This window comes from Chelmon rostratus, chromosome 16, assembly GCF_017976325.1.
Source record: "Chelmon rostratus isolate fCheRos1 chromosome 16, fCheRos1.pri, whole genome shotgun sequence".
Lineage (NCBI taxonomy): Eukaryota > Metazoa > Chordata > Actinopteri > Chaetodontiformes > Chaetodontidae > Chelmon > Chelmon rostratus.
Genome location: NC_055673.1, coordinates 962,106 through 990,072, shown reverse-complemented (window position 1 = coordinate 990,072; position 27,967 = coordinate 962,106). Strand labels below are relative to the sequence as shown.

The 27,967-nt window shown below is 44.7% G+C and overlaps 4 protein-coding genes and 1 long non-coding RNA gene across 5 annotated transcripts in view; 3 read left to right on the top strand and 2 right to left on the bottom strand.

Moving 5' to 3' along the window:
* Window positions 1–50: 50 nt before the first annotated feature.
* Window positions 51–5,762, bottom strand: LOC121619960 (immunoglobulin lambda-1 light chain-like). Its single transcript, XM_041955906.1, has 5 exons — window positions 5,714–5,762; window positions 5,194–5,497; window positions 4,316–4,409; window positions 1,079–1,127; window positions 51–862 (listed from the first exon to the last, which is right to left on the bottom strand). Exons 1-5 carry the CDS (start codon window positions 5,760–5,762, stop codon window positions 558–560), a joined length of 801 nt encoding a protein of 266 aa, XP_041811840.1. The 3' UTR covers window positions 51–557.
* A 1,344-nt stretch (window positions 5,763–7,106) lies between these two features.
* LOC121619147 (zinc finger and SCAN domain-containing protein 2-like) lies at window positions 7,107–9,770 on the top strand. Its single transcript, XM_041954770.1, has 2 exons — window positions 7,107–7,542; window positions 8,021–9,770. Exons 1-2 carry the CDS (start codon window positions 7,272–7,274, stop codon window positions 8,878–8,880), a joined length of 1,131 nt encoding a protein of 376 aa, XP_041810704.1. The 5' UTR covers window positions 7,107–7,271; the 3' UTR covers window positions 8,881–9,770.
* A 510-nt stretch (window positions 9,771–10,280) lies between these two features.
* On the top strand, window positions 10,281–13,671 carry LOC121619150 (histone-lysine N-methyltransferase PRDM9-like). Its single transcript, XM_041954773.1, has 2 exons — window positions 10,281–10,558; window positions 11,653–13,671. The coding sequence occupies exons 1-2, from the start codon at window positions 10,360–10,362 to the stop codon at window positions 12,294–12,296; spliced, it is 843 nt and encodes a 280-aa protein (XP_041810707.1). The 5' UTR covers window positions 10,281–10,359; the 3' UTR covers window positions 12,297–13,671.
* A 5,534-nt stretch (window positions 13,672–19,205) lies between these two features.
* The window catches only part of LOC121619238 (semaphorin-6D-like), a 79,032-nt gene continuing 70,270 nt past the window's right edge, over window positions 19,206–27,967 (bottom strand). The window contains exons 20-22 of the mRNA XM_041954797.1: window positions 26,880–27,130; window positions 25,335–25,466; window positions 19,206–23,737 (exon numbers count right to left, since the gene is read on the bottom strand). Coding sequence (XP_041810731.1) covers window positions 22,421–23,737; window positions 25,335–25,466; window positions 26,880–27,130 — 1,700 coding nt within the window. The 3' untranslated portion in view covers window positions 19,206–22,420. The remainder of the gene's footprint in view (window positions 23,738–25,334; window positions 25,467–26,879; window positions 27,131–27,967) is intronic.
* LOC121619239 lies at window positions 19,849–25,856 on the top strand. Its single transcript, XR_006007517.1, has 3 exons — window positions 19,849–19,924; window positions 20,318–20,387; window positions 21,682–25,856. It is a non-coding gene; the product is annotated as an uncharacterized LOC121619239 (long non-coding RNA).

Sequence of the window (27,967 nt, the reverse complement as noted above, 5' to 3'; positions counted from 1 at the left end):
ATCCACAAACACAAAGACAAATGAAAGATGGAAAAAGATGAAAGTGTTACTGAATTCCACACTTCATAAATCATTGGTCTCAGTCATGAAATACAGTTTTGCTGAACTGAAATAAAATGAATAAAACATGTTTGAGAGATGATTCGTATTTTTGCAACAAAGTTGAAATATCGTTGAGATATAAATTTATGCTATAATTTATGAATGTTTGAGTTTCTATAACAGACGGTAAGTCATTAAACTAATGTCAACAAGCTTAGTGTTCATTTGTCAGCACACTGCATCGAATTAACTTTTCAAAGAAGTGAAATCATACTTTAAGAGTTTCATCAGTATCATCCTGCTGCTTCAATGTGCAACAAGATGTTTCAAACCCTGTTTGAGTGAATACATTAAAAATATAACTTTTTGTTATGTACAGTGTATTTAATGTTCAAATATTCAAAGTGAATTATTATTAGCTATTTATTTTTAGTAAAGCCTTCAGTTTTTAGTTTGCAGCTGTTGATTCAGATCAGTTCCTCTCCAGCTGAGGGAGGTTTTTGTACGACGTTGTATCACTGTGTGAACGAGCTGTATCCCTGCTGACAGTAGTAAACTCCTGAATCTTCAGCCTGAACTCCACTGATGGTCAGAGTGAAGTCAGTCCCAGATCCACTTCCACTGAAACGACCTGGAACTCCAGACTGACGGCTTGTAGCATAATAAATCAGGAGTTTAGGAGCTTCTCCAGGCTTCTGAAGGTACCAGTGGAGATAGTTACTAACACTTGAGCTGGTTTTGCATCTGATGGAGACAGTCTGTCCTGGAACAACAGACTGAGATTCAGGAGACTGAGTCACGGTGATTTGTCCTGATGAACCTGGAAAACATGAAAAACAGGAGAAGGGTTATTGAGACAAATCCAGCTTGGAGGAAGATGATCAGCATCAGAACAGAAGAGCATCATTTCTTTAACATGGAGAATAGATGGAAGAAGGTCAATGCTGCTTGTTTCAGTGTTTCTCCATCACAGCAGAACATGATTGTGGTGAAGCTGGTTGCATCCTGAAGCCAAGTTTTCAGAAGAGAGTCTCACCCTGAACCAGGAGCCCCAGGGTGGCCAGCAGTAGAACCAGTGAGCTCATGATGGTGCTGCCGGTGTGTGAGTGGCTCTGAAAGGCCTGGACAGCCACTGATCAACACTAGCCTCTTAACGGCTGGGAGCAGAGAGGCAGGACACATATGCAAACACACAGAGTCAGTGAACTGTAGCTGTCCTCAACATGTCATGATGTTTCCTCCTCACTGCTGGACCAACTGACTATTCAAATCATCCCCATGTAGAATTGTAGATTTGAAAAAACCCTCGCAAGCTATATATCAAAACGTGCGGCTCAATCAGGAATGGTGTGTTATGTCTTTTATAGCTCTTTCGTCAATAATTCGCAAAGCTATTCGCAAAAAAACTGCGAAGAATTTCCCACAAGAAATGAATGGGGAAATTTCCTCAAATTTCAGCCTTTTTCAATTGTCCGCTGCTTCGCCATACTTTCTCCTAGAGACTTGATTCAAACTTTAAAACGTAGATAATTTTGTCAGGTCGAAATGAATTTGGCACATTTTTTGATATCTCTCACGGTTTTCGAGCTATAACCATCTGAAGACCATAAAGTTTCTCAAAAAAAAATGCTCAGAATTTCTCCACCTAGAGTGGATGACATCATCAGTTAGAGCGAAAGAGCCAGTGAGAAATCGCCTGATATTTTTTTCTAAAATTGGCATAAAATCCAAACAGTGAATAGGAGACACATAATTTTTGGATCTTTTTGTAGACAAACCTTTCTTCTCTCATCAAAGTTCAATTTTAAAGGGTTAGCCCCCACCAAATTTAAATAAATAGGGATCTTGCACCAGCTGCCCTGCTCTGCTGCTCCATTTAAACCCACACAATCTCCTTTTTTCTGAGTCGCAGCCTGCCGGACAGTGTCTTTTTAAATCAACCATTTAGTTATTTTTCTAAAGAATATCTGGACATAAAACACACATACATCTGGCCCAGACTTGTCCGCATATCACAGTGTAATCGGTTTTTTGATATCAGCTACCGTTTTGTCACAGTCACAAGTTGTTCGGAAGAAACTGACTGCGAAAAAGTAGCTGTTCAGGAACAGGTAAAAAGTGGGAGAGATAGAGAGGTAGTTATCAGCAGGTGGGGCAGAAGTTACACACGCACACACATACACATTCAGACACACATATACCAGACACATCTCCATGTTGGAACTGGTTGGGCTGCTTGTTCAAAATACTTGGGACAATTTGATAAATGTGTAGTTCAAGCAGACACACACACACAAACAGACAAAGACACACACAGACACAGTCACACACAATTACAGTTAAATACACACAGACAGCCTAATATACATAGACAGACACAACGCTGTTAGCTCTATTAGCGCCGTTAGCATTAGCGCTGATAGCTCTGCTAGCTCGATTAGAAATGTTAGCACTGTTAGCTTTGTTAGCACTGTTAGCTCTGTTAGCATTAGCGCCATTAACTCTGTTAGCTCCATTAGTGTTAGCTCCATTGGCTCTGTTAGCGCTGTTAGCATTAGCACCATTAGCTATGTTAGCACTGTTAGCTCTGTTAGCATTAGCACCATTAGCTCCATTAGCTCCATTAGCTGTTTGCTCTGTTAGTGTTAGCTCTGTTAGCTCCATTAGTGTTAGCTCCGTTGGCTCTGTTAGCGCCGGTAGCGTTAGCACCATTTGCTCTGTTTGCACTGTTAGCTCTGTTAGCGTTAGCACCATTAGCTCTATTAGCACCATTAGCTGTCAGCTCCGTTAGTGTTAGCTCTGTTAGCTCCATTAGTGTTAGCTCCATTAGCTCTGTTAGCGCCATTAGCGTTAGCACCGTTAGGGTAAGGGCCATTAGCTCTGTTAGTAAAAGGAAACTTTGGATGATAATAGAGATGGTTCCTTCCCATTAAATTCATTCATGTTTATTGATTCAGTTGATAAGACCAGCAGCCCCCTCGTGCCACTGTGTGAAAGCGAAAACTCCAAATCTAATTTCATTTCACAAAAAGCTGGTTTCAGTTTTTTCACACACCACAACACCAGACCACACAGTGCTAATGGTGGAAAAGAGCTGAGATTAATCAGGGATGAAAGGAAACAATCAATTCGATCAGTGAAGAATTGAAGCGCTTCCATTAATAGAGTGGATGATTCACAGCTGTGCATCAGCAACACTCTCTCTTTCTCTTTCTCTCTTGTTGTCTTGTTTTAATGTTGATGGTTTCAAGATTTTAAAATAATACAGATTTCATCAAATCAGAATTCAGAATTTGCATTAAGTTATTTGTTCGGTTTGTGGATCAATCACTTTATCAGAGCATTGATTTAAATATTTGACAAAGAAAAGGTTGAATCGTCTGCATATTCAGTTTCTGAAACAGTTTGAAACACTTCAAGCCGTTCGTTCATAAACTGGGTAAACTGGGAATGTGTTTGGTGAGTTTGTTGTGTTCAGAGTCAGAGAGCTGTGTCTCTCTACACTGAGAGGTTTTTGTTCTGCAGCTCAGTGAGTTTGTATCACTGAGGTGGACTTTTGGTGGAGGAACCAGACTGGATGTTAACTGTCAGGACATTTGACTCCTTTAATCAGCCACATTTTAGGTTTAATCTGTTTTGTTTCATAACTGTACACATTACTGCAATTTCAAAGCTGATAATTGGAATTTAATATAGTTGCAATGCTTTGTGAATGTGACACATTTTGTCCTCAAACAGACTAAAATCTTCTTCAGTTAAACATTTTGTTTCAGTGATATTTAAGTTTGAAAAGTTTCCATATGTACCTTTCCAACAAAGTTTTTTGTCTCTCAAAAATATTCTTCAAGGTTTTTAAATTTCAGCTTCAATTCTGAGCCAAACTGTTTTATGGTTTTAATTGATGTTTCTCAAAGATTTTAATTTCTGACACATTGTCTGTCACAAATGATTATCGTAAAACATCACTGTCACATTGAACCAACACGCTGCAGAAGTAGGTTTGATTTGATGAGTTTGGATACAAAACTTAACAATGTTCATTTTGAATGAACAAATCAAACTCACACCATCGAGGTCTTTTCTGTTTTATACAGGAAATCTTTAAGATGCTGTCAAAAGTAATTCTTCAGTTTGAATCTTTAGAACTGAAACCTGTCTGTTGCCATGGTGACTGAACCGACAAAAGGAAGTGAAACACTGAAGACCAGTTTCATCCAAAGTTGAAGCTTCAAAATTTGTTCTTTCTCTCTGCAGTGGGTTGAGTCATCTCCACCCTGACGGTGCTGCCCCCCTCCAGGAAGGAGCTGCAGCAGGGGAAGGCCACGCTCATGTGTCTGGCCAACAAGGGCTTCCTATCAGGCTGGACTCTGGAAGGTGGACATGTCAAGGATCAACTATCCAATCATCTCTGTTTGCTGAAGTGTCTTAATGATGAGGATTGTCATGTTGTAACTGCTTTCAGTGTATCGATAGAATATACACAGTCCTTCAAGTAAAACTACAAAAGGATTCTTAATCACACATGAATAGCAGTATATCATCAGCATGAAGACAAACCAAATGATTGTGGATCTTCAACAGACGCAGGATGTAGTTTCAGGGACAAATTTGAAATCACAAACACAAATGAAAGAATGTTGCTGAACTACACACTCCATAAATCCTTTTGATCTCAACTGTAAAATACATTTTTGTTGGAATAAAAAATGCACAAAATGAATAAAAATGTTTTAGACAGAATTCAAATTTTCAGAACATGAATGAAATATTATTGAGAATTTTTTTTCAGTTTAATGAAATATTTGAGTTTTTATTAATGATGGTCAGAGATCAAACAATATTTGCAAGTTTAGTGTCCATGTGTATTTAAACTCCAGGGAATGAATTTATTTAAGAGCTGAAATCAAACTTCAGCAACATCATCAGCATCATTCTGCTGCTTTAATGTGCAACAGAACATTTCAAACTAAATTAAAACATTAAAAGTATAACTTTTTGTTATGTACAGTATATTTAGTGTTCAAATATTCAAAGTAAATTATTATTAACTATTTATTTTTAGTAAAACCTTTAGTTTTAGTTTGAGTGCAGCTGTTGATTCAGATCAGTTCCTCTCCAGCTGAGGGAGGTTTTTGTACGACGTTGTATCACTGTGTGAACGGGAAGCTTTGACTCTGCTGACAGTAGTAAACTCCTGAATCTTCAGCCTGAACTCCACTGATGGTCAGAGTGAAGTCAGTCCTAGATCCACTTCCACTGAAACGACCTGGAACTCCAGACTGACGGCTTGTAGCATAATAAATCAGGAGTTTAGGAGCTTCTCCAGGTTTCTGAAGGTACCAGTGGAGATTGCTGTAAACACCTGAACTGGTTTTACATCTGATGGAGACAGTCTGTCCTGGAACAACAGACTGAGATTCAGGAGACTGAGTCACAGCGATTTGTCCTGATGAACCTGGAAAACATGAAAAACAGGAGAAGGGTTATTGAGACAAATCCAGCTTGGAGGAAGATGATCACCATCAGAACAGAAGAGCATCATTTCTTTAACATGGAGAATAGATGGAAGAAGGTCAATGCTGCTTGTTTCAGTGTTTCTCCATCACAGCAGAACATGATTGTGGTGAAGCTGGTTGCATCCTGAAGCCAAGTTTTCAGAAGAGAGTCTCACCCTGAACCAGGAGCCCCAGGGTGGCCAGCAGTAGAACCAGTGAGCTCATGATGGTGCTGCCGGTGTGTGAGTGGCTCTGAAAGGCCTGGACAGCCACTGATCAACACTGGCCTCTTAACGGCTGGGAGCAGAGAGGCAGGACACATATGCAAACACACAGAGTCAGTGAACTGTAGCTGTCTTCAATTCACCCTCATCTGATTAACCGTTGTCACGGTTACTGAGCTCAGAGAGGGAAGTGACACCAGTTTCAAGACCAGTTTCATGCTGTCCGAAAGGAACCAACAGAACCCGCATCATCCCCCACTGCAACCATCAGGATGGAGTTCATTTCTCGTACTTTAGTCAGGCTCAATTTCTATTTGTCCAAAATGTCCAAAAGTATCAACATCAACAGTGCAATTATTGTTTTACAATTGTTTTTTATTCTTTTGAAGAAAACCACACCAAAAAGTAATAATTTTCAACCTTCAGTGCTAATAAAGAAATGGAAGATTAGCCAGAACACTGCCAACATAAAAGTAATTCAATAATCCTTTAATGTTCGTTTCATGTTTTTTTGTCAGGTGAAATAGTGGATTGACTAAAATGAAATTAGGTCTGTTGAAGACAAGTTCACAAAGATAATAGAAACATTTGCCGTTTTAAAGCTGATCAGACTGAGGTGCAGTTCAAGCAGAGGCAACCTTTCTGACTACTGACATTGACTTTACTTCACTGCCGCTCAGTGGCTGATCTGGGCACGTCTGCCAAAGACCACATCCCTGACCCTTTTTACCAGTAACACTAGAATTTACGCTGTAACTGTTATCGACAACAACTTTAAACTGACCTTACAATATACTTAAAATCCTTAATTTGTGGTCAGACAGGTGTCAAGTTTAATCTGTTGACCTTGAAATTCTTTCCTTCATAATTTCTATTTTATGTTGATTTGCACCTTTACTCCACTCGAGTTTTTTTTTTTTTTTTTTTTTTTGGGGGGGGGGGGGGTGTGCTTTCCACAATGAAACATATGATGGTGTTAGAAAATCAAGTGTTTTGGCTTGTTTTTGACCTGTGACCTCTTACAGGTGAGCAGTGTGTGGTTGTGGCTTAAAATTAAAATTCCAATACTTTGAAAGGAGCCATTCTGTCCATCAAGTATTTTTGATACTTTAGGTACATTTGGTAATTATACTTTTTGTTCTTGTAATAAATTAATTTTCCAGAGTGGTATTACTAATTTTACATAAAGCAAAAACAAGAGTATTTCTTCCAGCGCTGGTTACTTGTAATAGGCCAACAACATTGTGTTGTTCCGGAACCTTTGATGACGGAATCTGTTTCCGTCCGACGTCTTTTAGTGTCGGAGCGCCGTCACTTTGTTTACTTCCTGCTGACAGTCGGTCGGTCTGAGCTAACAGGAAACATCCATGTTAGTGAACTTCGGGAACATAAACACAACGTCGTTTATCCGTCAGCGTCTCTTTCGCGTTCAGCGACAGTCGCTGAAAGCATCAAGTGTTTTTGGAGGATAAAACCCTTGAAGTCGTCAGCGAGAGGCGGAAAGTCAAACATGTCCGCCGAGCAGCGGATGTTTCTGTCGCCCTCCTCTCCGTTCTCTCCGGCAGCGGTGGAGGGTCTCGGCGGTGTGGACCCTCCGAGCGGCCCGCTGGCAGAGATGGACACCCTGAGGATGTTCGTCACCGAGCGGCTGGCGGCGGCGGTGGACGACATCCTGGGAGTGTTCGTGAAAACTGTGTCCCGGTACCGGGAGCAGATAGACCGTCAGCGGCGGCAGCTGGACACCCTGAGGTCCGAGGAGGGCAAGTGGAGCCAGACAGCAGGTCCGCTTGAGTCCTGTTCACACAGTGGAAGGATTTAACGCTGTGGAAAATGATCAGTACCTCAGTGCAGAAAGACCAATGATGTTATCAATATCTGCGTTTAAAACATCTGATGTCAATATATATATCGATACAGATCGACCGGGACAACTTCACTACATAATGTAGTTGCATGAAATCGCACATTCATGAGTGAACTCATAATATAATTTACAGGCTGACTCGTGAAGCAGAAAAACGGACCCTGTGGTTGTTTTATTAGTAAAAGGTATTATCTATTAAACTAACTATTAAACCAGTAATAGCTGATGTAAACAGCAGCTTTTTGGTGTTTTTGGTTATAAAATCTTCATCTGCATAGTAACAATTTCTCCATAGGAACCTGCTCACTATACATTATCCACAACATATATATATGTGTGTGTGTATATATATATACACATGTATACACACACATTTGTCCTCTGCCTCCCTCCAGACCCTCTGCAGGCTTCCTCCTGGATAAAAAAGTGTCCTGATGACCAGATCCAGCCGGACCACACCGACAGCACGGATGAGACAGACGGCGGGGCCTCGGCTGCTCCGATTAAAATAGAAGTTGGCGGCTGTGGAGCGTCAGAAGCAAACTTTGATCCAGCTGGCGGTTCAGAAGGAGCAAGTGATGGCCGACTCCTCGCTGAATGCTCCGAGACTGAAGACAGCGGAGACTACTGGAGAGAGGCTGCAGGACTTTGGAAACCAGAGGAGATGGAAGAAGCAGAAGGACGAAGTTCCTCCCCGAGCACGAAGGTGAGGAGCTCGACTGATCTGTCACATCAGCTTCCGCCGGTCTTTAGTTGTAAAGTTTGCGGTGAGTCTTTCCAGCGAATTAGTTATCTCCTCACTCACGCTTCAGCACATTTGAGTGACTGCGGCCTGTGCGGGAAACATCTGGAGCATCCCGAGAACCTGAAGCTCCACCTCAGAGTTCACAGAGAGGCGTCGTTCCGCTGCGGCGTCTGCGGTCAGAGCTTCACGCTGCGAGGGAACCTGAGGACGCACATGAGGATCCACTCGGGCGAGCGGCCGTACGGCTGCACCGTCTGCGGGAAGAGCTTCGGCAGGAGGGCGACGCTGGTGCGGCACATCCGCAGCCACACGGGCGAGAAGCCGTTCATCTGCACGTACTGCGGCCGCGGCTTCGTGGAGAAGGGCAACCTGACGGTGCACCTGCGGACGCACACCGGCGAGAGGCCCTACTGGTGCTCCATCTGCGACCGGCGCTTCAGTCAGCTGTCCTGCTTCTACAAACACCCCTGTCAGAGGAGAGGCCTGACCACTGACTGCCCGACAAGGTGACGGAGATCCTGCAGCATTTCAAAATAGACTTTTTTCATGGGCGACAGGGTTGAATCCAGCCTCCAGTAAGAATCTTACAGCATCAGAATCGTTTCAGAGGCACCACAGAGCTGTGAGTGACGGCTGCAGCCTCTCAAAGTGTTTTTCTCCATTCTGTATTCCAGTTTCAGTCTTAGACTGTTCTTAACGACTCGTTTCGCTGATGATTTCAAGACGTTTAAATTTAAATTGTCAACTGATCACATCTGTCAGTATTTCTAATTAACATGTTGAAGCTGAGCAGGATGCTGAAGAGCTCACAGGGAATATTTAAAGCTTTAAGAATGGTAAACTTTTGCTTCATGACCTTTTACTTTTGAGGGGAAAATGTTAAACCAAAGTGAGTGAATGCTCTTATATTATATATTATATGTTATTATATTATAAGTTGCTGCCACCAGTGACATTTCGGCTAATCTTCAGTCAATAAAAACAACAGTGAAGAAGCACTTTGGTCGTAACTTTTTAAAGCTTTTTTAGTTTTGATAGTCACAGAAAGTATTGCTCTGACCTTTAATATGTTGAGAGGATTTTGTCTCTGGGTTTAGACCTGGTCCTGGCACAAAGACGCAATAAAGACTGATGATAATTAGATTTAGTCCACCCAGCCTGACAAATCGAAACTCAGCTTCAATATCAAGACGTCTGACAGTAACCTGGCAGTGATTTTTTTATTCTAATCTGGCCACACACTTAAAGTCTTCTCACACATCCTGAATCTAGATTTGGAGCCAGGGTAAACGTGCAGCTGCTGTTTTGTCACCTAAAAATTAATTCCTGCTCATGCAATCCACTTTGGTGCCTCTGTAGTTAAAAATAAAGCCACATTAACTAACACTTAACTGGCCTGTATGATTTTATATCCTCTGGGTACATATGTGACTTTATGTATTATTTTATCTAATTTACTTGGTCTTACTCTTTACTTTTCATGTATTTCTGTCACTTGTGTTCTGAATGAAAGCACTTCATAATGACAAAAAGTGCTGTACAAATAAAGGTGCTGAGTAGTTTGTCTTTTCCAGCAGCTTTAAACATTTTCTCACATCTGAACTTCTGAAGTTCAGAAACGTAGATTTTCTCTCTGGGTTTTATCATATTGAATACAGTTTTCTTTATTTTTGTATGACTGATTTTGTTTGCAGTTCTGCTGTATTTTGTGTTGCGTGTTATTGTCTACCACGCGGTGTGGTGGCTTTCCATCTATTTCCTCACCTGTAAATCCGAAACATGACTCATGTAAACGAACATGTGTTTAGACATCCGCTCCAGCAGGTGGCGCTGTCCACAGTTCCGCCGACTGATACCAATGAAAGGCTCACTGAGCATGCGTACACACAATAACCCGGAAGTGTAGCTAATAAACAACCGACCACGACGCCTCGGAGAGCGAATTTCTCCTGTTGTTATCTCCGCTCGGTCTCTCCGACTTAAGCTAAAATGTCTAAAATCGATATGCTGAGGCTTCTGATAAACCAGCGGCTCACCGCGGCCGCAGAGGAGATCTTCGGTGTGTTCGGAAGAACCATCGCGGAGTACGAAGAGGAGATCTCCCGCTCCAAGCTGGAGATCGACCGCCAGCGCCGGCTGCTGGACCTCTCCATGAAGCCGCAGATATCTGTGCAGGTCAACAGCTCAGGTTAGAAACCCTTTCAGGATCCGAAGGAACCAGTTCTCTGCCGGCTTAACGCACAGCGAGCCGGCCGTTAGCGAAACATTAGCGAACATAAACGTTCTTTCATTCAACATGTGTCCAGTGCAGCTCTTCACAGGAGACCAGACTCCATAAAACTACACACGTAAATAAATGTTAACGTTGTAAAGAGTAAGAAAGATAATGTGCAACAAAACTAGATGACAAAAGAAGCAGGTGCACTCCACCTGTGCAGGTCAGAGTCACGTGGTTCGTACTTCTCTGTGAAAGAGTCGGTTTCTGCGGCTTCACTCACTATCGCGACATAAAGTTATATATCGTTCTATATATTGACATTAATCAATAAATGAAACTGCGTTAAAACTTTGAAAATATCCAGAATAACGCGTCCACTTAACCAGACATTATTCCAGAGGCAGTGTGACACCTGGTTTAGTTACTGATGATCAGTATTTTGAACCTCAGAGGATATAAACCTGTTTTCCTGCATTTAACCACACGTCAGAGTTTTCAGACAGTAAATGTTGAACACAAGCAGCTCTACAAGAACAGAAATAGTGTGAAAAATTCAGATGTTAAATCAGAAACTGGTTCATGTCAACACATTTCAACCATTAACATCATCAATCTGTCACCAAAACTGTTGTACGTTAACAATCTGTTGTCATTAAAGGGGTTTTCATGCCTGATGCTGTTTGTTTGCAGGGAGACACAAACCACAGTCCTCCCGTCAGCTGAAGCTAATAAGAGATGCAGCTAAATGCTAACATGTTGATGTTCAGCACCAAGCTCAGAGCCTCTAACGCGGCTCTGGATTCTTAATGTTTCTTCAGTGTCAGCGTGTCTCATGATGTGGCAAATGTGCACAAGATGACAGAAAATAACCAACGCGTGCACAAAGTAATCATTTTGTAAATGACGTTGAATCATTTCCCGTCGTAAAATAACACACAAAGACAAGCGTCGTCCTGCAGACACACCGGCCTCGTTTACATTTCCAACATTTGAAGCTTTTCTTGTGAAAATACAAACCAGCAGTTTTCAAACGTGTCCCGACTCTTCTTTGTTGTGATTGGCAGCTCTCTCTGAGCAGCAGGACTGGAGCTCCAGTCTGGACCTGAACCAGATGAAGTCTCCTCACATCAAAGAGGAGGAGGAGGAGGAGGAGGAGGAGCTGTGGACGCCTCAGCAGGAGGAGACACCTCAGACAACGCCTCTGTTGTTCCAGAGCGGCGGCGGGAGAAACAAGCAGGATGACAACCACATGACCTCTCGGTCGCGCCAAGACCCGCAGGACTCGGAGCTGGACTACCAGCCGGGCACCTCGGTCCAGCACCCCTGCTCGGACCTTGACGAGGACTGCCCTGAAGCTTCAGACCCAGCTTCAGGTAACGACCACCTGGACTCTGAACTGGAGGCGCCGCTGTCCGAGGTGGTCGACTCGTACATCTGCACCATCTGCGGCCGCGCGTTCGCTCAGCGGGGCCACTGGGCCAAACACGTCCAGGTTCACCGCAAGGTCGAGACCAAAGCCGACAAGTCGTACACGTGTGACATCTGCGGGAAGAGACTCACGCGGTTCGACGGTTATCAGAAACACTTGAGGATTCACACGGGTGAAAAGCCGTACTGCTGCGACGAGTGCGGCCGCAGATTCAGCGACAACTCCAACTACAAACGGCACATTCGGACACACGTGGGACAGAAAACCCAGCAGAGCTGAGGCTGCGGGACCAGGACCCGGATTCACACTGATGAGGGACCTCAAAGCTTTGTCAGAGGAGGCTTCGTGCACGAGACAACACGGCCAAGACACGAAGAAGCAATTTCTGCCCCTCCCCCGCCCCGACTTATTTAGACTGATGGTTATTTTATTTATTTTTAAAGCTAAAGGATTTCACCACAGCCGGATTCCTGATTAATTGGTTTGTTGATCGATTTCTTGGTCAGCTGCCATTTAACCGGAGGGAGAGTAACAGCATTTCAAAGCTTCGACGTTTCATTGTGTGCAGACACACGACCGGGAAGCCGTGGACGTACAGGACCCTTTGATTTCTGTGATGCTGAAAACACGGACGCAGGAAAATGGCTGAAATTCACAAGATCTGGATGTAATTTAGAAAAATCTGTAGCGTGTGTGTGTAGCGTTATTTTCACAGCGTCTAAGCTGATTGAACAGGGAGAAAAGTTGCTGACTAGAGTGCATCACTTCAGTAAACTGTGTGTGTGTGTGTGTGTGTGTGTGTGTGCGTGCGGAGTCTTAAATCAGCTTCATTGATGTTGAACTGTTGAAATTTGATTCATCCATCACAGGATGAGACACAAAATGTGCTTGAATAGTCAAACACAGAGTTCAGACTTGGAAAATCATGAAGCAGAATCTGGAGGAAAGAAAAGCAGATTTCATCGGGCCCTGCACGGCCCTGCCTCACCCTGATCCACGTTTGAGTGGACACGGACCAAGACATGTGAGAGGAGACATATATTGTATTTTTGTATATTATCTACTGTGTTTTAACAGATATTTATACACTGGAGGACGCGATGTCGCAGTTTACAGACAGTCAGGTGCAGCTCAGACCTGCCAGTGTTTGACTTGTTTCTGAACGTCTGTGTCCACTCGAGATTTTATTTTTCTATGTTACTGTTAGAGGAAAAGTCTGCAGCACAAACACGATGAAGTCAGAGCTACATGTCAACGATACAGAACAGCTGAATCCCAGCTCAGAACCACGGCTGCCGACACAGTCAGCAGGAAATCAGTGTTGTTTGTACGACTTCACCTGAAGGAATAAAATCACATGATTGAAACTCAGTTTCATTTTCCTCCCAGTGATTCAAATAGTTTGTTTTAATTTCTAAATCCCACAGCAACTTTTTTTATGGATGATCTCTTATTTTTCGTGACTTTGGAGAATTCTGTTTATCCTGACGAGACAGTCACAGTTTGGAAACACCAACACTGTCCTCGAGTGATAACCAGTTTATCTCTCTCCAGTCCAGTTTAATCTGGTGAAATTTGGTCCATTTGAAGAATATTATCATTATGAAAAATTGAAAACAGCTGACAGCTCTTCAAAATAACTTTCATTAAAATGTACAATATCCTTTCAATGATTCTTTGCTGCTGTATTGCCTTTGTAATAAAAAAAGCTGAATTCTCAGTGCAGTCGACTGCTTGAGCTGCTTATTTTACACCAGCAGGTGGCAGCATAACACTTCATTTAAATCAGCTTGTTGCTGATGAGGAGCTTCATATTCATCATTTAAATTATTCAGTAGTTCAGATTATAGAAAACACTGCAGGTTCACTGTGTAAGTATTTTTTCTGAATTTATTTATCATGAGGTACCAGATAAATAGAAAAGTCCTGTAATGTCATGTACGATACAACAGTACTTTAAGAGACCCTGAACAAAAACCGTGTTTTGCTCTTTTTCAGTCGTTGAGTTTTGTATTATTTCCATCCTCCACACAATATGTAGAAATGATGCCAGGAATGCCTGACCGCCCCCACTAACCAGGGTTGGAGGGAAAACCTGCTGTGTGCAGTTCTGCATGATACCTGGAACTTCCTCAAGGAGTTCTTCCAAGGCCACTTAAACCCAGCAACGATGAAACAAGGATCCCTGGACCACTTTCAAGCAGGCCATAATTCCTCCTAAAACTCAATGACTGAGGTGGTCAAAAACATTCGTGGAATAACTTCAGACTTGCCCCCCCCCAATTCATCCTGAATGTACCCAAGAACTCCTGCAAACTACACGAGTGACCACCTGAAGGACTCCTGGGCCTTCTCAAGGATACACAGGGAATCCCTCAGACCCCCCAAGTTGGTGGAGATCTTTGTCAAGGACCTCTGGATCCTACGGGAGCCCTGAGAGGTGAGTGGAAAACAAAACCCTGGTGATCCGTTTTCCAAGTGTGATCTGAATAGTTTTCTCTCCTTTGTTCAGGACTGAAGAACAGGTGGAAGAAGGTTTTACCAGGATCATCTCTCCTTACTTAGTTTTTTACCTGTGAAACAGGTGAAAGTTAGAACGTTTTGCCAGGTAAATTTTCTCTTTAAAAAAAAAAAAAAAAGTGTTCTGTGTGGTGACGGGACTCACTAACATCTCCTGCCTCTGCTTTAACCCCCCCTTAGCCACCCGTAGAACGCGATACATACATGATAATAGAGAGTCCCATATGGTGACTCCTGATCCTGATCCTGATTGCTTTTTTTCATACTAGCATTCAGTTCGGCCAGGCTGAGCCGGTTTCTGGTTTTGGAAAGTAGAAGTTGAACAACATGGCTAACATTAAACCTCCACTTCTGTGCTGCTTCCCCTCATGTGCATGTTCAGGATTTACCTGAGAGAAAGGAAACACCTGTCTGTGACAGGGAGGAACCAGATTCTCCAGCGTGGTCTCATGACTTCACTGCAGATCAAACGTGGATTGGTGCTCGTCCTCCTGCTGTTTCTGTCGCCTTGGAAGCAAAACGTCATCGATGTCATTGAACTGGTTGGTTGATGCCAATATTCAAAATCTGTGTGATTGATTTCTCGCCTCAGAAAAATATCAGAGTTGAATTTAGTGATGAAATAGAAATAGGAAACTGAAAAACGTCCCGTTGGCCGGGTCGGTTGTTGTGACCGCTGCAGGACACGGTGAGCGAGAGACTGGTCCAATGCAGACGAGATTTTCGCAGTATCAGTACGACATGCGGGTATTTTTGGCATACTGAAGATTTTGCTTTTGTTTGCATATTACAAGCTACAGTTCAAATCATTCTGTCCTGTTAGTATAGCAGGAGGTTTTGAATGCAGCCTAAAACTGGGACAGATGGTGTGCTTCAATAGAATTTTAGGGTCTTGCAGCTTTCATCAACAAGATAGAAATTAGATTTTGTGTTGCAGTTGACAGAAGAATCAGTTGTGACAGGAAGTACTGGCTCCGAGTCGCTTGTTGCTCCCAGACTCCGGGCCAGAGGCCGGGGGGAATCTCTGCCTTTCAACTATTCTTAGGGTAGGATTTGGTTCTGGGATGTTTTGTGCTTTTGATGATTTCCATGTTGTGTCCTGCTTCATATCGTCCAATGAGACCAATGACCAAACAGAGGAGCAAGACATCAACGTACACCTCGTTCATGGCGCCCTCGATTCTATGGTGAATGAGTACCAACAACACCAGCTTGGTTTGGCCCTCCATCGAGCTAAAAATCTGCTGACCTGCTTGGAGAGGAGGCATCTGGCGTTGGAGAGCGCAGAAATGCAGCCAGACACTCGGCGAGCCGGCGGCAGCGGCACACGAGGAAGTTAAAGGTTGGCACAAACTCGTTTGGCTGATATCACTCTGGCCGCTGCTGCCGCTGCTGTGTGTGTGTATTGTGCTCATTAATATGCACAAATTGCTGATGCTGGTTGTGTGTGAGATGTATGAGTTTATTAAATGTCAGCTGTGTGTGGTAGAGTGGGCGGCTGTCATGCACCCATATGTAAGTGCACACACAGCTTGTGCGATGATGCGATTTGTATTTAATAAGAAATTAGCTGTTTGTTTTGAGGCTAACTCTCTCTCCCTCCATGTTCTGTATTTGTTGCATCAGCTCCATCACTGCCTACATTTGGTGTGGATGTAAAAAATGTGGTTATTAAAAGGCAACTTTCTCCCATGTTTGGTGTCAGTGGAGCCTCTTGTGGCCAAAATGAGACAAAAAAATATTTTTTTTCCGGATGGAGTTTCTTGGCAAGATGATCCTGGCAAAACCTTTTTACCCAGGAGAGAGAACAATTCTGATCAGACTTGGATTCTCTGAATTGTTTTGGCCTCTGAGGGCTTCCGTAGGATCTCCTGGAACTGAAGCCCCCATGGGACACCCATAAGGTCCCGTAAAAGCCCTTTCAGGAACTCTTGAACCTACCTTGAACATCTCCAAGAGTCTTAGAAGGAGTTCCAGTCCGTTTCAGAAATCCTGAAACAGTTCTGACACTCTTGGAAAACATCCGGGGCCCTCCTAGAACTTCCTCTGAGGCCTCCGGATCCCATAAAACACCCTAGACCCTTTCCTCAAGGTCCCATGGATCTGCATCACCATATCCTGGAGCCTTAGACCAGGTCGCATCTCAAGAACGTCTGAAGCCCCTCAAGGACTCCTCGTTTGTACACCAACGTGAGTGTAACTCCGGTTGCTGCTCTTTATTCTGTTTTTACTCACAATTTCAAAATAAGAGTCCACAGAAGTAAGAACCATACCCAGCTAATATTCCACAGTAGCCTTTATTTACACCATCATCCACATTGTTAATTAATAGCAGTAAGTTAAACATAATAGCTTTTAATACATTGTCGTTCTGCTGAGGCCCACTGGGTGGCGCTGTGAGTCCATCAGCAGTGCGTGACAGTGTCTTTGTTCCCCCTCAGTCTCTCCGGCTGAATCCCAGAGAGCACGTTTAGAGGACGGGAACGGAGAACCATGAAATGAATAAACAAATTTATTTTGAAGGTTACAAGTGCAGCTTCATACAAAACCCCTTTTAGAAAATGAGCCGGTGTTTATTCTCCCCCAGCAGCACCCAGTGGAAACCTTCCTGAAGGACCACTGAGGAGTCGGTCAGACCAGAAACGAGCACCAGTCTCTTCTTTTCTTCCGGTGAGTTTCAGATGGAGACTCCTCTTCCTCATGTGTTGTTTTTGTGCACAGCAGGTGACGCTGATCTGTTTCTGTTCACCGTACAGAAACTCCACTGGCTGCTTTCATCCGGGACCTGTTCTGCTTATGGAAGGATTTCAAGGACCTTTCAGGTACTTTTTTTTAATTTTTGAGCCACTTCACGACAAGTTGCTGTTTCTTCACATCCCCACTGACCGTTTCTACAGTTTCCTTTGACATTTGGAGTTTCTGTGCTGATACCACAGTGATGCTGTAAACCAGTGGTCCCCAACCTTTTCTGTACCATGGCCCAGTTTAATGTCTGACAGTATTTTCACGGCCCAGTCTAAAGGTGTAGCAGATAAAAACTAAATAAAATGATAAGATCGGCATTAAAAACTGTGGTATTTTCTCTTTAATAATAATAATAACAATAATGATGAACGTAAATCCACTTTTTAATCATGTCAAGAGGACCTGGCAACAAATTATGTGAAAAAACAAAATAATGGAAATTATTTTTTCTTTCTGTGCGGCCCAGTACCAAACGACCCACAGCCCACTAGTGGGGGCTGTTCCAAGGTGACTCTCCAACGACAGTCCAATGAAACCGAAAAGCTGCAAATCCAGTTTGGTGATTTTGCTTCAGAAAAAAAAAAAGATGGTTGATTCATTATCAGCTTCAGTACGAAAGGTCCAACCACCAGCTGTTTTTTCTCATGGCCTTCCTTCGTGACAGCCGTTGACTTCCCTTCAAAGAAATTCAACACTTTGTCATGTCTGTTTTTAAGGAATGGCGTCTAACATCCATGTCTGCGTGTTGTTTGTCTTTTAGATTTGACTTTTCCAACAACACGTATCGTCAGCATAGAAACAAAGGATGACTCGGCGCCGGTCTACATGCAGCACGTCGTCTGCAAGCTGACAGAAGGAAACGAATCGAATAGGTCAGTGGTGATGTTAAGTACATGCAACTTATATTTAATGTGGTAAAACAGTGAAAGACCAGAGTCACCAGAAATCACTTTGAGGCACTGGACTGACTCATAATTCAACCTTTTTAAAATGTTTTCAAACCTGCTGCTGAGAGCTGAAGATCAGATTTGCCGCTCTCGTGTGAACACGACCCGTTAATTTAGACTTTGATTCGTGCCGGCGGCTTCTTCCCCGAACAACGCTGATCTCTAATAACCGTCCAACAGCTCTGGTCAGACGAGAGATTCAGGCCGGAGACGGTGAGGATGATGTAACCGTGACACAGATCCCTCTTTACGTGAAGCAGGAATCAATATCAAACTGCTGCTTTTTCTTCCCTTATTAAATCTGAACAAAACAGTCATTCTGGTCTGGAAAAGCCTGTAAGCCGGTGCTTGCCCCCGCCCCCCACCCCCCTCGCCTGGTGCCGGCGGACTCAAAGTTGCATCATTTGGTGCAGAGGCTGCTCGGCCGTCTCCAGCTGACAGAGCTGCTTCACTGACGCTGCTGCAGCATCGCGGCGGCTTCGTTATTGCTCAATCTGTGTCCGACCAGATGAAACTAAAACCTGCTGCTGGAGGTTTAGACGCTTCACCAACAAACGATTTAATAACTGACACCAAGCGGCAGCTGTTTATTGACTTCTGCAGCTGGAAACTCTGTTTGGATACTTCCTGAATCTCCTGACAGGATGTGAAGCGGTCAGTGTTCACGTGATTCACACTGATCCCAGCCTCCTCGTTAGTTAAAGGACCAGCAGGTGTGAGAGCTCAGTCTGTTTTAGCTGCACTTACTAGCTTTTCTTTAGGCCAGGCATCTCAAACCGGTTCCATAAAGGGCCGCGTGGCTGCAGGTTTTCATTCCAACCCAGGAGGAGCACATCAGGCCAACCAATCAACATCAAGGGATCACTTAGTTATCAGCTGAAGACTGAGATCAGCTGATTAATTGATTCCAGCCTGGTGTGCTCCTCCTTGGTTGGAATGAAAACTTGCAGCCACGCGGCCCTTTATGGAACCGGTTTGAGATGCCTGCTTTAGGCTTTCAACCACATGTCACGGTCGTCCTCTGCAGATGGATTCTGCAGAGTCGTCACAGAGACGAGGAGTGTTGATGATCGACTGAGAGAGAGAGAAGACGGTGACATCGGGCTGAAAGCTCTGACAGCAGTAGGTAAGCAGACTTACTGCAGACCACCAGTTTGCTGATTGATTACCTTCCTTCCAAACACTGGGCTCTTTCATTTGTGTGAAAATCTTCTCCCAGAGATGTGAAAACAGGCGTTTATGCATCACCTTCGCTTCATTTGATGTGTACTGAACATTGTGGAAGTGGAGTTCTCGCAGCATGCACGAAAAGGTGAAGATGAGTGTGGTCGTAAGGGTCCATACCTGTGTACTTTTAAATGTGTGGAGTATTGGCAGCTGTGCAGGGCTTTTGTTGGTGTGGGTCTTGGTCTAAAAATAAGATGTTTCACTCATCTTTTAGTGGTTTTTCATTGTGCAGACGTTCCATGTTATCTGTCAGTGTTAGTATCCTGTCATGCGCAGCGTCCAAGCCTTCCTCAGCCTCCTCTTTCAAGAAATTTTACATGATCACAATCAAACTGTCGCGGTTTATGGTTTCTGTTCTGATCTCATTCATTCACAGCTTCTCTGCAGCTGCGTGTCCATTCTCAGATGTCGAAGCCTCCCTGAACTCACCGTCGAGGGCTTCTGCGCCGCATGACCAGAAACGTAGAGGTGAGTGAGCGCTCGCTGCCGTTCGTTTGTTGTTCTGTGCAGCTTTTAATTGTTCTGCTGTTGACTTTTTCCTTCCCTGTGAGACGGTACAGATGTTTGCTGACATTAACACCAGGACGTCTTGCAGTACCTAGTCTCTATTCTTTTTATCAGCAGTAATATAAAGCACGGTTCTTTATAGATTGCTCTTGGCAACATCTTGAGTAACTTTTCCAAATGTAAAACTGATCACATTCATTTTCCCGACGGCGATTTGAATTATTTCCCATCATCCCCTGGTTCCCTTTATTTACAGCTGTTTTCTGGTTCTTTTATTGCTGTTTCTGGCTGTGTTGGCCTCGAATGTTGCCCGTGTATCACACTGTTAACCTTTGCCGTTTGCGCTCGTTTCAGGCCGAGCGCCCGGACAGAAGACGCAGCCACGGAATAAAAAGTGTTGTTGACCGCCGACCGGCGCTGGGAGGTAAAGTTAAACAGGAAACAGCAGATTCCTTCACAGCTGAGTATTTTTAGACCATCTGTGAAGAAACACGCCCACAGACTGCAGTTCCACTGAAAACCGGATCCACGTGGAGCCAAACCTCCACCCAAATTACCAGGAAAATAAACGGATGACATGTTTTGACTCTTCCATCGTGGTGTCCGGCCATGCAGACAGTTCTGGTTTTATCTGTCCACAGAGCCCTTCACACTGAACAAACCGTCCCTCTGAAGACTGTCTCCATGTGGTCTAAGGATAGTCCAGGGTGGCAGGGCTCATTTTTCTAGATCCCATTCACCTCCACTGAATCTGAGACGCAGATATCTCAAACTCAGGACAAATGAAACCTAAACTATCTGCATGGTCGGACCCCACCAGAGCAGCGGTTCCCAAACAGTTTTAGACCATGACATCGTTGATCTATTATTAGAATTTATTTTGACCAATAGCACCGACATACGCCTGTTTGTAGCTCCGGGGTCGCTGCTGTTAGCCTCGCTAACATGATAACTGTCATGTTTATTGCTTGTTTTTCTTTGTCTTTGTCTGAAGTTGCGATATCAAAGTGTAATTAATGAAAGCTCGGTAAAATGTACAGTAAAAACATGGAAACGAGCGACTTTGGGAACCACTGCACAGGTGATTTTACTCTACCTGCGAGCTGCCTCCTCTGTTCTGGCAGCTTCACCTGGTTTAGTGTGATCAACTACAGAGCTCAGCAGGAGACGAGGAAACACCTTTGATGAACGGTTCCCTCACATTTCTTAACTAATATCACAGCTTCACTTCTTTGACCTCCATTTAAACATATTTTACAGATCCTGCAGATGCCAGTTCATAGAAACTCAGATCTGAGGCTTTAGAGCTTTTCATTGATGAAACGAGAGAAAGGAGGAGGCACCGTGAGTCACTCGAGGGCAATTATTAATTCAAGAGAGTCAATTAAAGAATTTGAACATACAAATTACTAAATTGAAGGAGTATTAAGTGCATTGAGTGCATGAATTTGTAATATGAGGGAATAATTTATCAGAAATCCTCCCTCGAACGCCTTCTGGGCTCCGTACAAACACGGCCGACGCTCCATTGATGCTTCGCTTGTTTTTCAGATACCAATATGGTATAAAAAGAAAATTCATCTGGTTTGTATTGACTGTCGGGGTGAAAAGAGAGAACGGCTGCTGGATGTTCACATTTCACACCACAGCTTTCCTCAAAGTGCTGCTGATGTGTTGTCGTACAAAAACCTCATTATAGTTTGTTTTCTCCTTTTCAGGGAAAAGGAGGGTGGACCCTCCTCTCAGGGCCGGATTCAGAGGGACACACAGACTTCCAGAGGAGAGGAATTACCCCCCCGGGTGTTTCTGACATTGTTTGATTGTTTCCTGTGGAGAGAAATGCCATCGTTTGACTCGAGTCCTGCAGAAACCGGCGGCCTCAGATTGAGTTCAGATCCGCAGCGGTCCAGTTCCCTGCTTTCTTTGCAAATGAAATCCAGGCCCCGTGCCAAGGTGCACCAACCGGGGACATCAGATCAAAGCGCTCGTAAGAAAACTGCTTTAATCAAGAATTTTTGAGGCCACCTCGAGCCTCGGGGACTCCTTTGAATCATTAACATCTTTCGCCCGGTTGTGGAATGTTTCTCAGACTCGTCTGAGCTGGTTTTGATCCGTCGTGGGGGGAAAGTTGCCACCAGCGGCCCCGCCTGCCCGAGGAGATGAGTCAGAGATCTTGTTTGTGTGTCGACCCTCGGAGCTTCCGTCTGTGCGGTTCTTTTCAGGGCTCTGCAGCTACGATGCCGCGGTCGAGACTCAGACACGCGGCGTCCTTTCAGCAGCGGGAAAATAACCACAACTGAAGGGTCGTAACGAGGAGTGATGGAGACAAAAAGCTCTCAAGTCTCTTTTGTGTCTTTCCGTCTCATCACTTTGTCGTTTCTCACAAGCCCTGCAGACGCTTCGGGCGCTTGAGGACTGTAGCAGCCATGTTGGAATGGCGCCACTTCCTCCTAAGTGTCAGTAGTTGTATTTTCCCGCCTCTGCCGCCGGCGATGTCGCTGTGTTTGGAAGGAACAGTGGTTTTGGAGGGACTTGGGGTTTCAGCGACGCCGTTCTCCTGACGATCGCCGCCCTCTGCACATGCGGCCCTTCGCTGTAACTGTGCTGCCGCGTCAAGCACGAGCTGGTCATCGACAGCCGCTGGCTCTCGCCGCTGGGGTCTGTGTTCACATTAGCCGCCCCGCTGACGCCTGGGGGGCCGTTGCTGCTGCTGTTGGTGTTCATCCTGGCTAGAAAGTGCGCGTGCTGCACCCCCCGTTGGTTGAAGCTGTGGTGGCGCGGCACGGCGCCGCTCCCGCTGCCCATCTTGATGAGCGAGTGCCGCTGGGAGTGGTGACGTGCCACCGAGACGCCGCCTCCTCCGGGTCTCTCCGGAATCACCTGCTGCTGGAGTGGAGTTGAAGCGGAGGAAGAGGAGGAAGAAGGGATGGAGGTCGAAGAGGTGGGGTTGTTGGACGATGAGGAGGAGGAAGAAGAAGAAGTGGCAGAGGACGAGGTGGAGTTTTGAACAGGTACGTCCAGGCGCTTGGGAAGGCCGTCCCTCGGCAACGTGGAGGTGCTGTAATACGAAGCTGACTCCGTCTCTGGGATTTGCTGCTGATGGTGGTGACCGCCGCTGCTGTTATTGTTGTGGTGGTTACTATGGTGATGGTTGTGGTTGTAGTGGTGGGTGCGGGTCTGGCTGTGGTGATTATGATGGTGATGGTGATGATGATTATGTCCTCCGGAGGAGGATGAGGAGGGCCCGGGGAACAGGGAGGACGAGGAGGTGGAGGTGAGGACCTTAATGCCTCCGGTCCCAGACGCGCTCACCTCATGGATGTGTTTGAGAAGCTCGTCCAGCGCCGACACATCCACCACCGTTTGGGGGAGGGACTGCTGGGAGTGGTGGTGATGGGGGACTCCCGCGCTGCCGCCGCCGCCCGCTGCCGCCACCCCTCGCTCATCATTTGAGACCTTCGTCTCCTCGGGGAGGTGCAGCGAAGTCGAAGAAGCGCCCGCTCCGTGGGCCGCTCCATTGCTGAAGCTGTTGCCGTGGTGATGAGAGAAGGGAAACACCTGCTGGGTCAAAGAGTTCCCAACAACCGCCATGAAACCCAGACTGGATCCAGAGCAGCTGGGACCAGACTGGGGGTTGTTGTCCTTGGCGTTGTTGCAGTTCTGGTTCTTCTCATACTGACGGTGCCTCAGGGCCTTCATGTTCTTGATGGGAAGCTCCGGGGTGGAGTCAGGTGTGGGCAGGCCGGACAGCTCTCCATCCCCCTGAGACAGAGACTAAACAGAGGTTAGACCCATGGTTTTCACATATTTCATCATGTCTTTTTTTGTCTGACCAACAGTCCAAAACCCAAAGATACAGAGAAACAACAAATCCTCACGTTTAACAGTCAAAACAAACAAGTAAAGTTCAGTAAGTGTGTTTTCTAATTAAAGGAGCAGAGTCAGTGGCGTGCACAGACTTTTTGAAGGGCAGGGGCGAAAAGGACTTCACTTTAGCACGCGTTTTGGTGTCCAAGAGGGCACTTTAGTACGCGTTTTTCAACATTTGGGCCATGGGGGGGGGCGGTCGCCTCCCCTGTGCATGCCACTGAGCAGAGTGTAGAATCTATTGGCAGAATGGAATATAAAGGTTGTGTTTTCATTAGTGTAGAATCACCTGAGATAAGAATCATTGTGTTTGTTAGCTTAGATCGAGCTCTTTATTTCTACAGAGGGAGCAGATCCTCTTCCAGAGTCCGCCATACTGCACAGCCGTGTTTCTACAGCAACCCAGAAAGGACAAACCAATACTGACTGGGGGAGGGACTTTCCTGTTTTCAGTGGCCACCGTAGCTTCTCAAACATGTGTGGTAAAGGAGGGGTGAGACGAGGTGTATTCAGCTCAATCTGCAACCTCACCACTAGATGGCACCGAATCCAGCACACTGAAAGCTTCAGAACTGAGCAGAACAGATTCGTAACGTCTTTAACTTCAAACGTGGAGTTCTTCCTGCAGTGACCTTCATAGTAATGTTATTGTTCCTGAGCGTTTCTCTTAGCAAACACTCTTTTTACTCTAAAAGCTCTTTTTAAATAGAAAAGATTAAAATTCAGAGGTAATGATAATTTATCTTTTTTCTTCTTCTTTTGGGGAAATGTGCAGTTTACAGCCTGCACATCATGTGAGATCAGTCCTTTTTTTAAAGGGATGGTTTGAAGTTTGCAGGAGGACCGTGTAGGAAGCTCAGCGATGTACCGCTGTGGACAGAGTCAGCAGCAAAACCTCCTTTATCCACCTAAACACAACATCGGTTCAAGAGGACGCTGTATTTAGACTATTTTCGGTGCTTTATGTTGCTGTCAGACAGCTTTTTCTTTGGCTCGACATTTTCTCAACTGTAGAACTTCTGCATAAGTACGACTGACCCTCACGTTGTAACGTATTACACCACAGGGTCGGACTTTCAGCAGCTGGCAGAAGAGACAACAAATACACGAAAATAAAAGATTATGACAGTAATGTCAAAAATAAGAAACTGAAAGAGCGAGAGGAAACTTCAGGAAGCTGCATTTCTTCAGTGTCCTTCCGGTTTGTTTGGCGGTGGTCTGGACCAGTACCTGGAGTGTTTATGGTGGATTTTACTGGGTTTTTATTATATCCCTAACTATCCCTTAAAGACACAACGGATCACATCTCACCTCACAGCCCGGGATCTTTTTGGGAGGAATACTTCACTGATGTATTGCTGCAGTTTCATGAAGTTTGGGATTTGTGATTGATTAAAAGCAGGATGGTTCAGCCCTGGTGGACACCACACCTCCAGGCTGACCTCCTGACAAGCCCTTCAGTTTAAACAGATGAATGAAACAACAGTTCTCAGCTCTGGCCTACCTGGGACAGGCTGAGGTCGGGGTCTCCCAGCGGCAGGCCCTGGTGTCCGGGGGTGTGAAGGTGAGGCTCCGACCGGCCGTTGGGGATGAAGGAGCTGTACATCTTTGGGGTGGACATGTCCAGTTTGTCCTCCTGAAGGCAGACAAAGTGAAAGAAGATGAAGAGGAATAAGAGCTCTGATAGAATGAAAAGAAGAACATATGGACACACATCGGAGCTGTGAGGAGAGAAGAATCGCATCTAGACGGTTTAATGATGTTTCACCACAGGGGTCAAAGGTCAGCGGGACGCCTGAAACAGGCTGGAGTTCATCGTGACACACTGGATCGTGAAGCTGTTAGCTGTTAGCTGTGTCCCCCTGCGAGAAGATGAATATTAACGCTGCTGCTTCTCGGCTCCTGACCAATCTGCTGCTGGCGTCTGTATATTTTATTGTCCACTGGTATATCTTATTCTGTTGCACATTTCACTTCCATATTTTATTGTTTAGTATATTTTCATTCTGCTATATTTTTAATTGCTTTCACGAATATTTTTATTGCATGTTGGTTTATTTTATTTTATTGTAGTTATCTTAATTTTATTCTTTGTAATCTTTCTTATCTTTCTCACCATCTGTTCCTAACATGGAGGTTGCAATGAAAATTTCATTGACATGCTCAATGACAATAAAGACTCTTGAATCTTGAATCTTGAAAACTTTCCCTCAAACCGTGGGACACTTCAAGAAGCCGTTTTAGACATCTCTTTTCTTATTGTTCAATTACCATCGACACATTTCCTAAGAAAACAACGTGGGTACGAACGATCGCTGCGACAGCGACATCAACGTGGTCGTGAGAGGGTTTTCAGGAAGTGAGCGTCAGCATGGTGAACAGATAAATGACCATGTGACACCAAGGCTGTCTGTCATTGGTTCACCACAGGTTCAAGGTGACCTGCTGAGTGATGCCACTGACTGTAGTGTCTTTATTAAAAACACAACACAGAGACATGTTAAGATTTTCATTGGCTTTAAACCAACTTTTATCTGTGCAACAAATTAAATGAAATATAAAGACATTGTGTTTCAGGCTGGTTCTCCTACAAAGATGTTTCTTTCATAGTTTGTTGTTTCTTGAGTTCTTTCCATGAATACGTGGTTTTATTTTTGTCTCCTCACGCTAAGCTAACGATGGACTGATATGCTTCTGTTAGGAATCATCATATTTAAACGAATCATTAGCAACAAATGATAATTCGTCCTTTAGACTTTTCTCAACTGATGTGAACAACCTGAACAAACTGTAAAATACATTTAATACGTTCTGACTTTAACTGAATCTTATTTTTTTTTGACTGTATCAGCTTTAAGTCTGCAGCCGCGTGTTTATTGGCTGAGCTGAGCTTTGTTTACAGACCGTTTCCTGTTTACTGAAAACAAACCGAAAAGAAGTGAAGCTTCAGCCGCCTGGAGGCTCTGATCTGCATCCCCCGCATGGACACGGCCCACAATGCAACGCTGCAGTTCTACGTCAGAGATCAGCTCTCAGTGAGTCCACCCACCTTGGGCTGTCCGTCCAGCAGTCCGTTGAGTTTGGCGAGGGATCGCAGCGATAAGGCGTGCGGCAGCGACGCCTCGGGGTCCTTCCCCAGCCTCCTCGCCCGCTGGGCGGCGCTGCGGCTGCAGTAACACGACACCAGGAAACCTGACAAGATGGCGCCCAGGAAGAAGGCCACCAGCACGCACGCGATCAGCAGGGTGTAGTGGACGTTAGCGCCGCCACGCTGGTCCATCTCCGGAAGACGGCGAACACCTGGAGGACGCAGGAGGAGGGAAGGAATGATCAGAAATAAACAGGTGTTCCAGGTGGAGTCAGCTTTACATTAGCCTGCGTACAGATGACGGGTTCAATCTAACGATGAACTGCACCCTCACCGGCGGGTGGAGGGAACACAAGTGGTTTAAAGGAGGAAGACGTAACAGACGAGGACGACAGAGGGAGGAGAGGTGAGAGGCGAGAAGAAAGGAAAGGAGAGACAGAGACGAAGATTGAACTTAATGAGAAAGAGGTGGTTCACGGGTGAGGAGGAGGTGAAGAGAGGAAGAGGAAGAGAGTGACCGGATTGGAGAGAGCGAGGAGGAGGAGTAGGATGACAAAAGGATGGAGGGATGAGAACAGTAGGAGGAAGAGGAATGAGGACAGGAGAAAAGATGAAAGAGGAAGAGTTTATTGTTCGCCTCGTCAGGTCCAGACACGACATCAAAGCCCCTCAGATGCAATGAGTCATCACACACACACACACACACACACACACACAGGCAGATTAATGCTGCAGTGATCGATACTTTAACACACAAACGTTGCTCGTGTGTGTCTTCATGTACGTACATGATAAATGTACATATATTTCAGGATTTAGGATGTAGTTTTATACAAATATTCTTTTTATTGTAGGTTTGTTATCGATGTATTTGGTGTATTCACTGTATGTTTGCACTTTTTTGAAATGTATTTTCTTTAGTTGTCAGACATAAACTGTAGTTATGTGTATATTTGATGTATTTTAGCATATATTTACATTTATTTTATGAACTGTACATGTGTGCTGATGGTTCTAATAGTTTCTGTTTCAGCAGTATTTATGTATTT

Excerpts from the sequence above, each read along its gene's own strand:
- LOC121619960 (XM_041955906.1), bottom strand. The coding sequence starts at position 5,762 with ATGAGCTCACTGGTTCTACTGCTGGCCACCCTGGGGCTCCTGGTTCAG. Across the intron at positions 1,128-4,315 it reads AGGGGGGCAGCACCGTCAGG|ATGAGCTCACTGGTTCTACT; the intron begins GTGGAGATGACT and ends GGCAGCACCATC. Across the intron at positions 863-1,078 it reads CCTGGGGCTCCTGGTTCAGG|GTTCATCAGGACAAATCACC; the intron begins GTGAGACTCTCT and ends CATGTTTTCCAG.
- LOC121619147 (XM_041954770.1), top strand. The coding sequence starts at position 7,272 with ATGTCCGCCGAGCAGCGGATGTTTCTGTCGCCCTCCTCTCCGTTCTCT. Across the intron at positions 7,543-8,020 it reads CAAGTGGAGCCAGACAGCAG|ACCCTCTGCAGGCTTCCTCC; the intron begins GTCCGCTTGAGT and ends GCCTCCCTCCAG.
- LOC121619150 (XM_041954773.1), top strand. The coding sequence starts at position 10,360 with ATGTCTAAAATCGATATGCTGAGGCTTCTGATAAACCAGCGGCTCACC. Across the intron at positions 10,559-11,652 it reads TGTGCAGGTCAACAGCTCAG|CTCTCTCTGAGCAGCAGGAC; the intron begins GTTAGAAACCCT and ends TGTGATTGGCAG.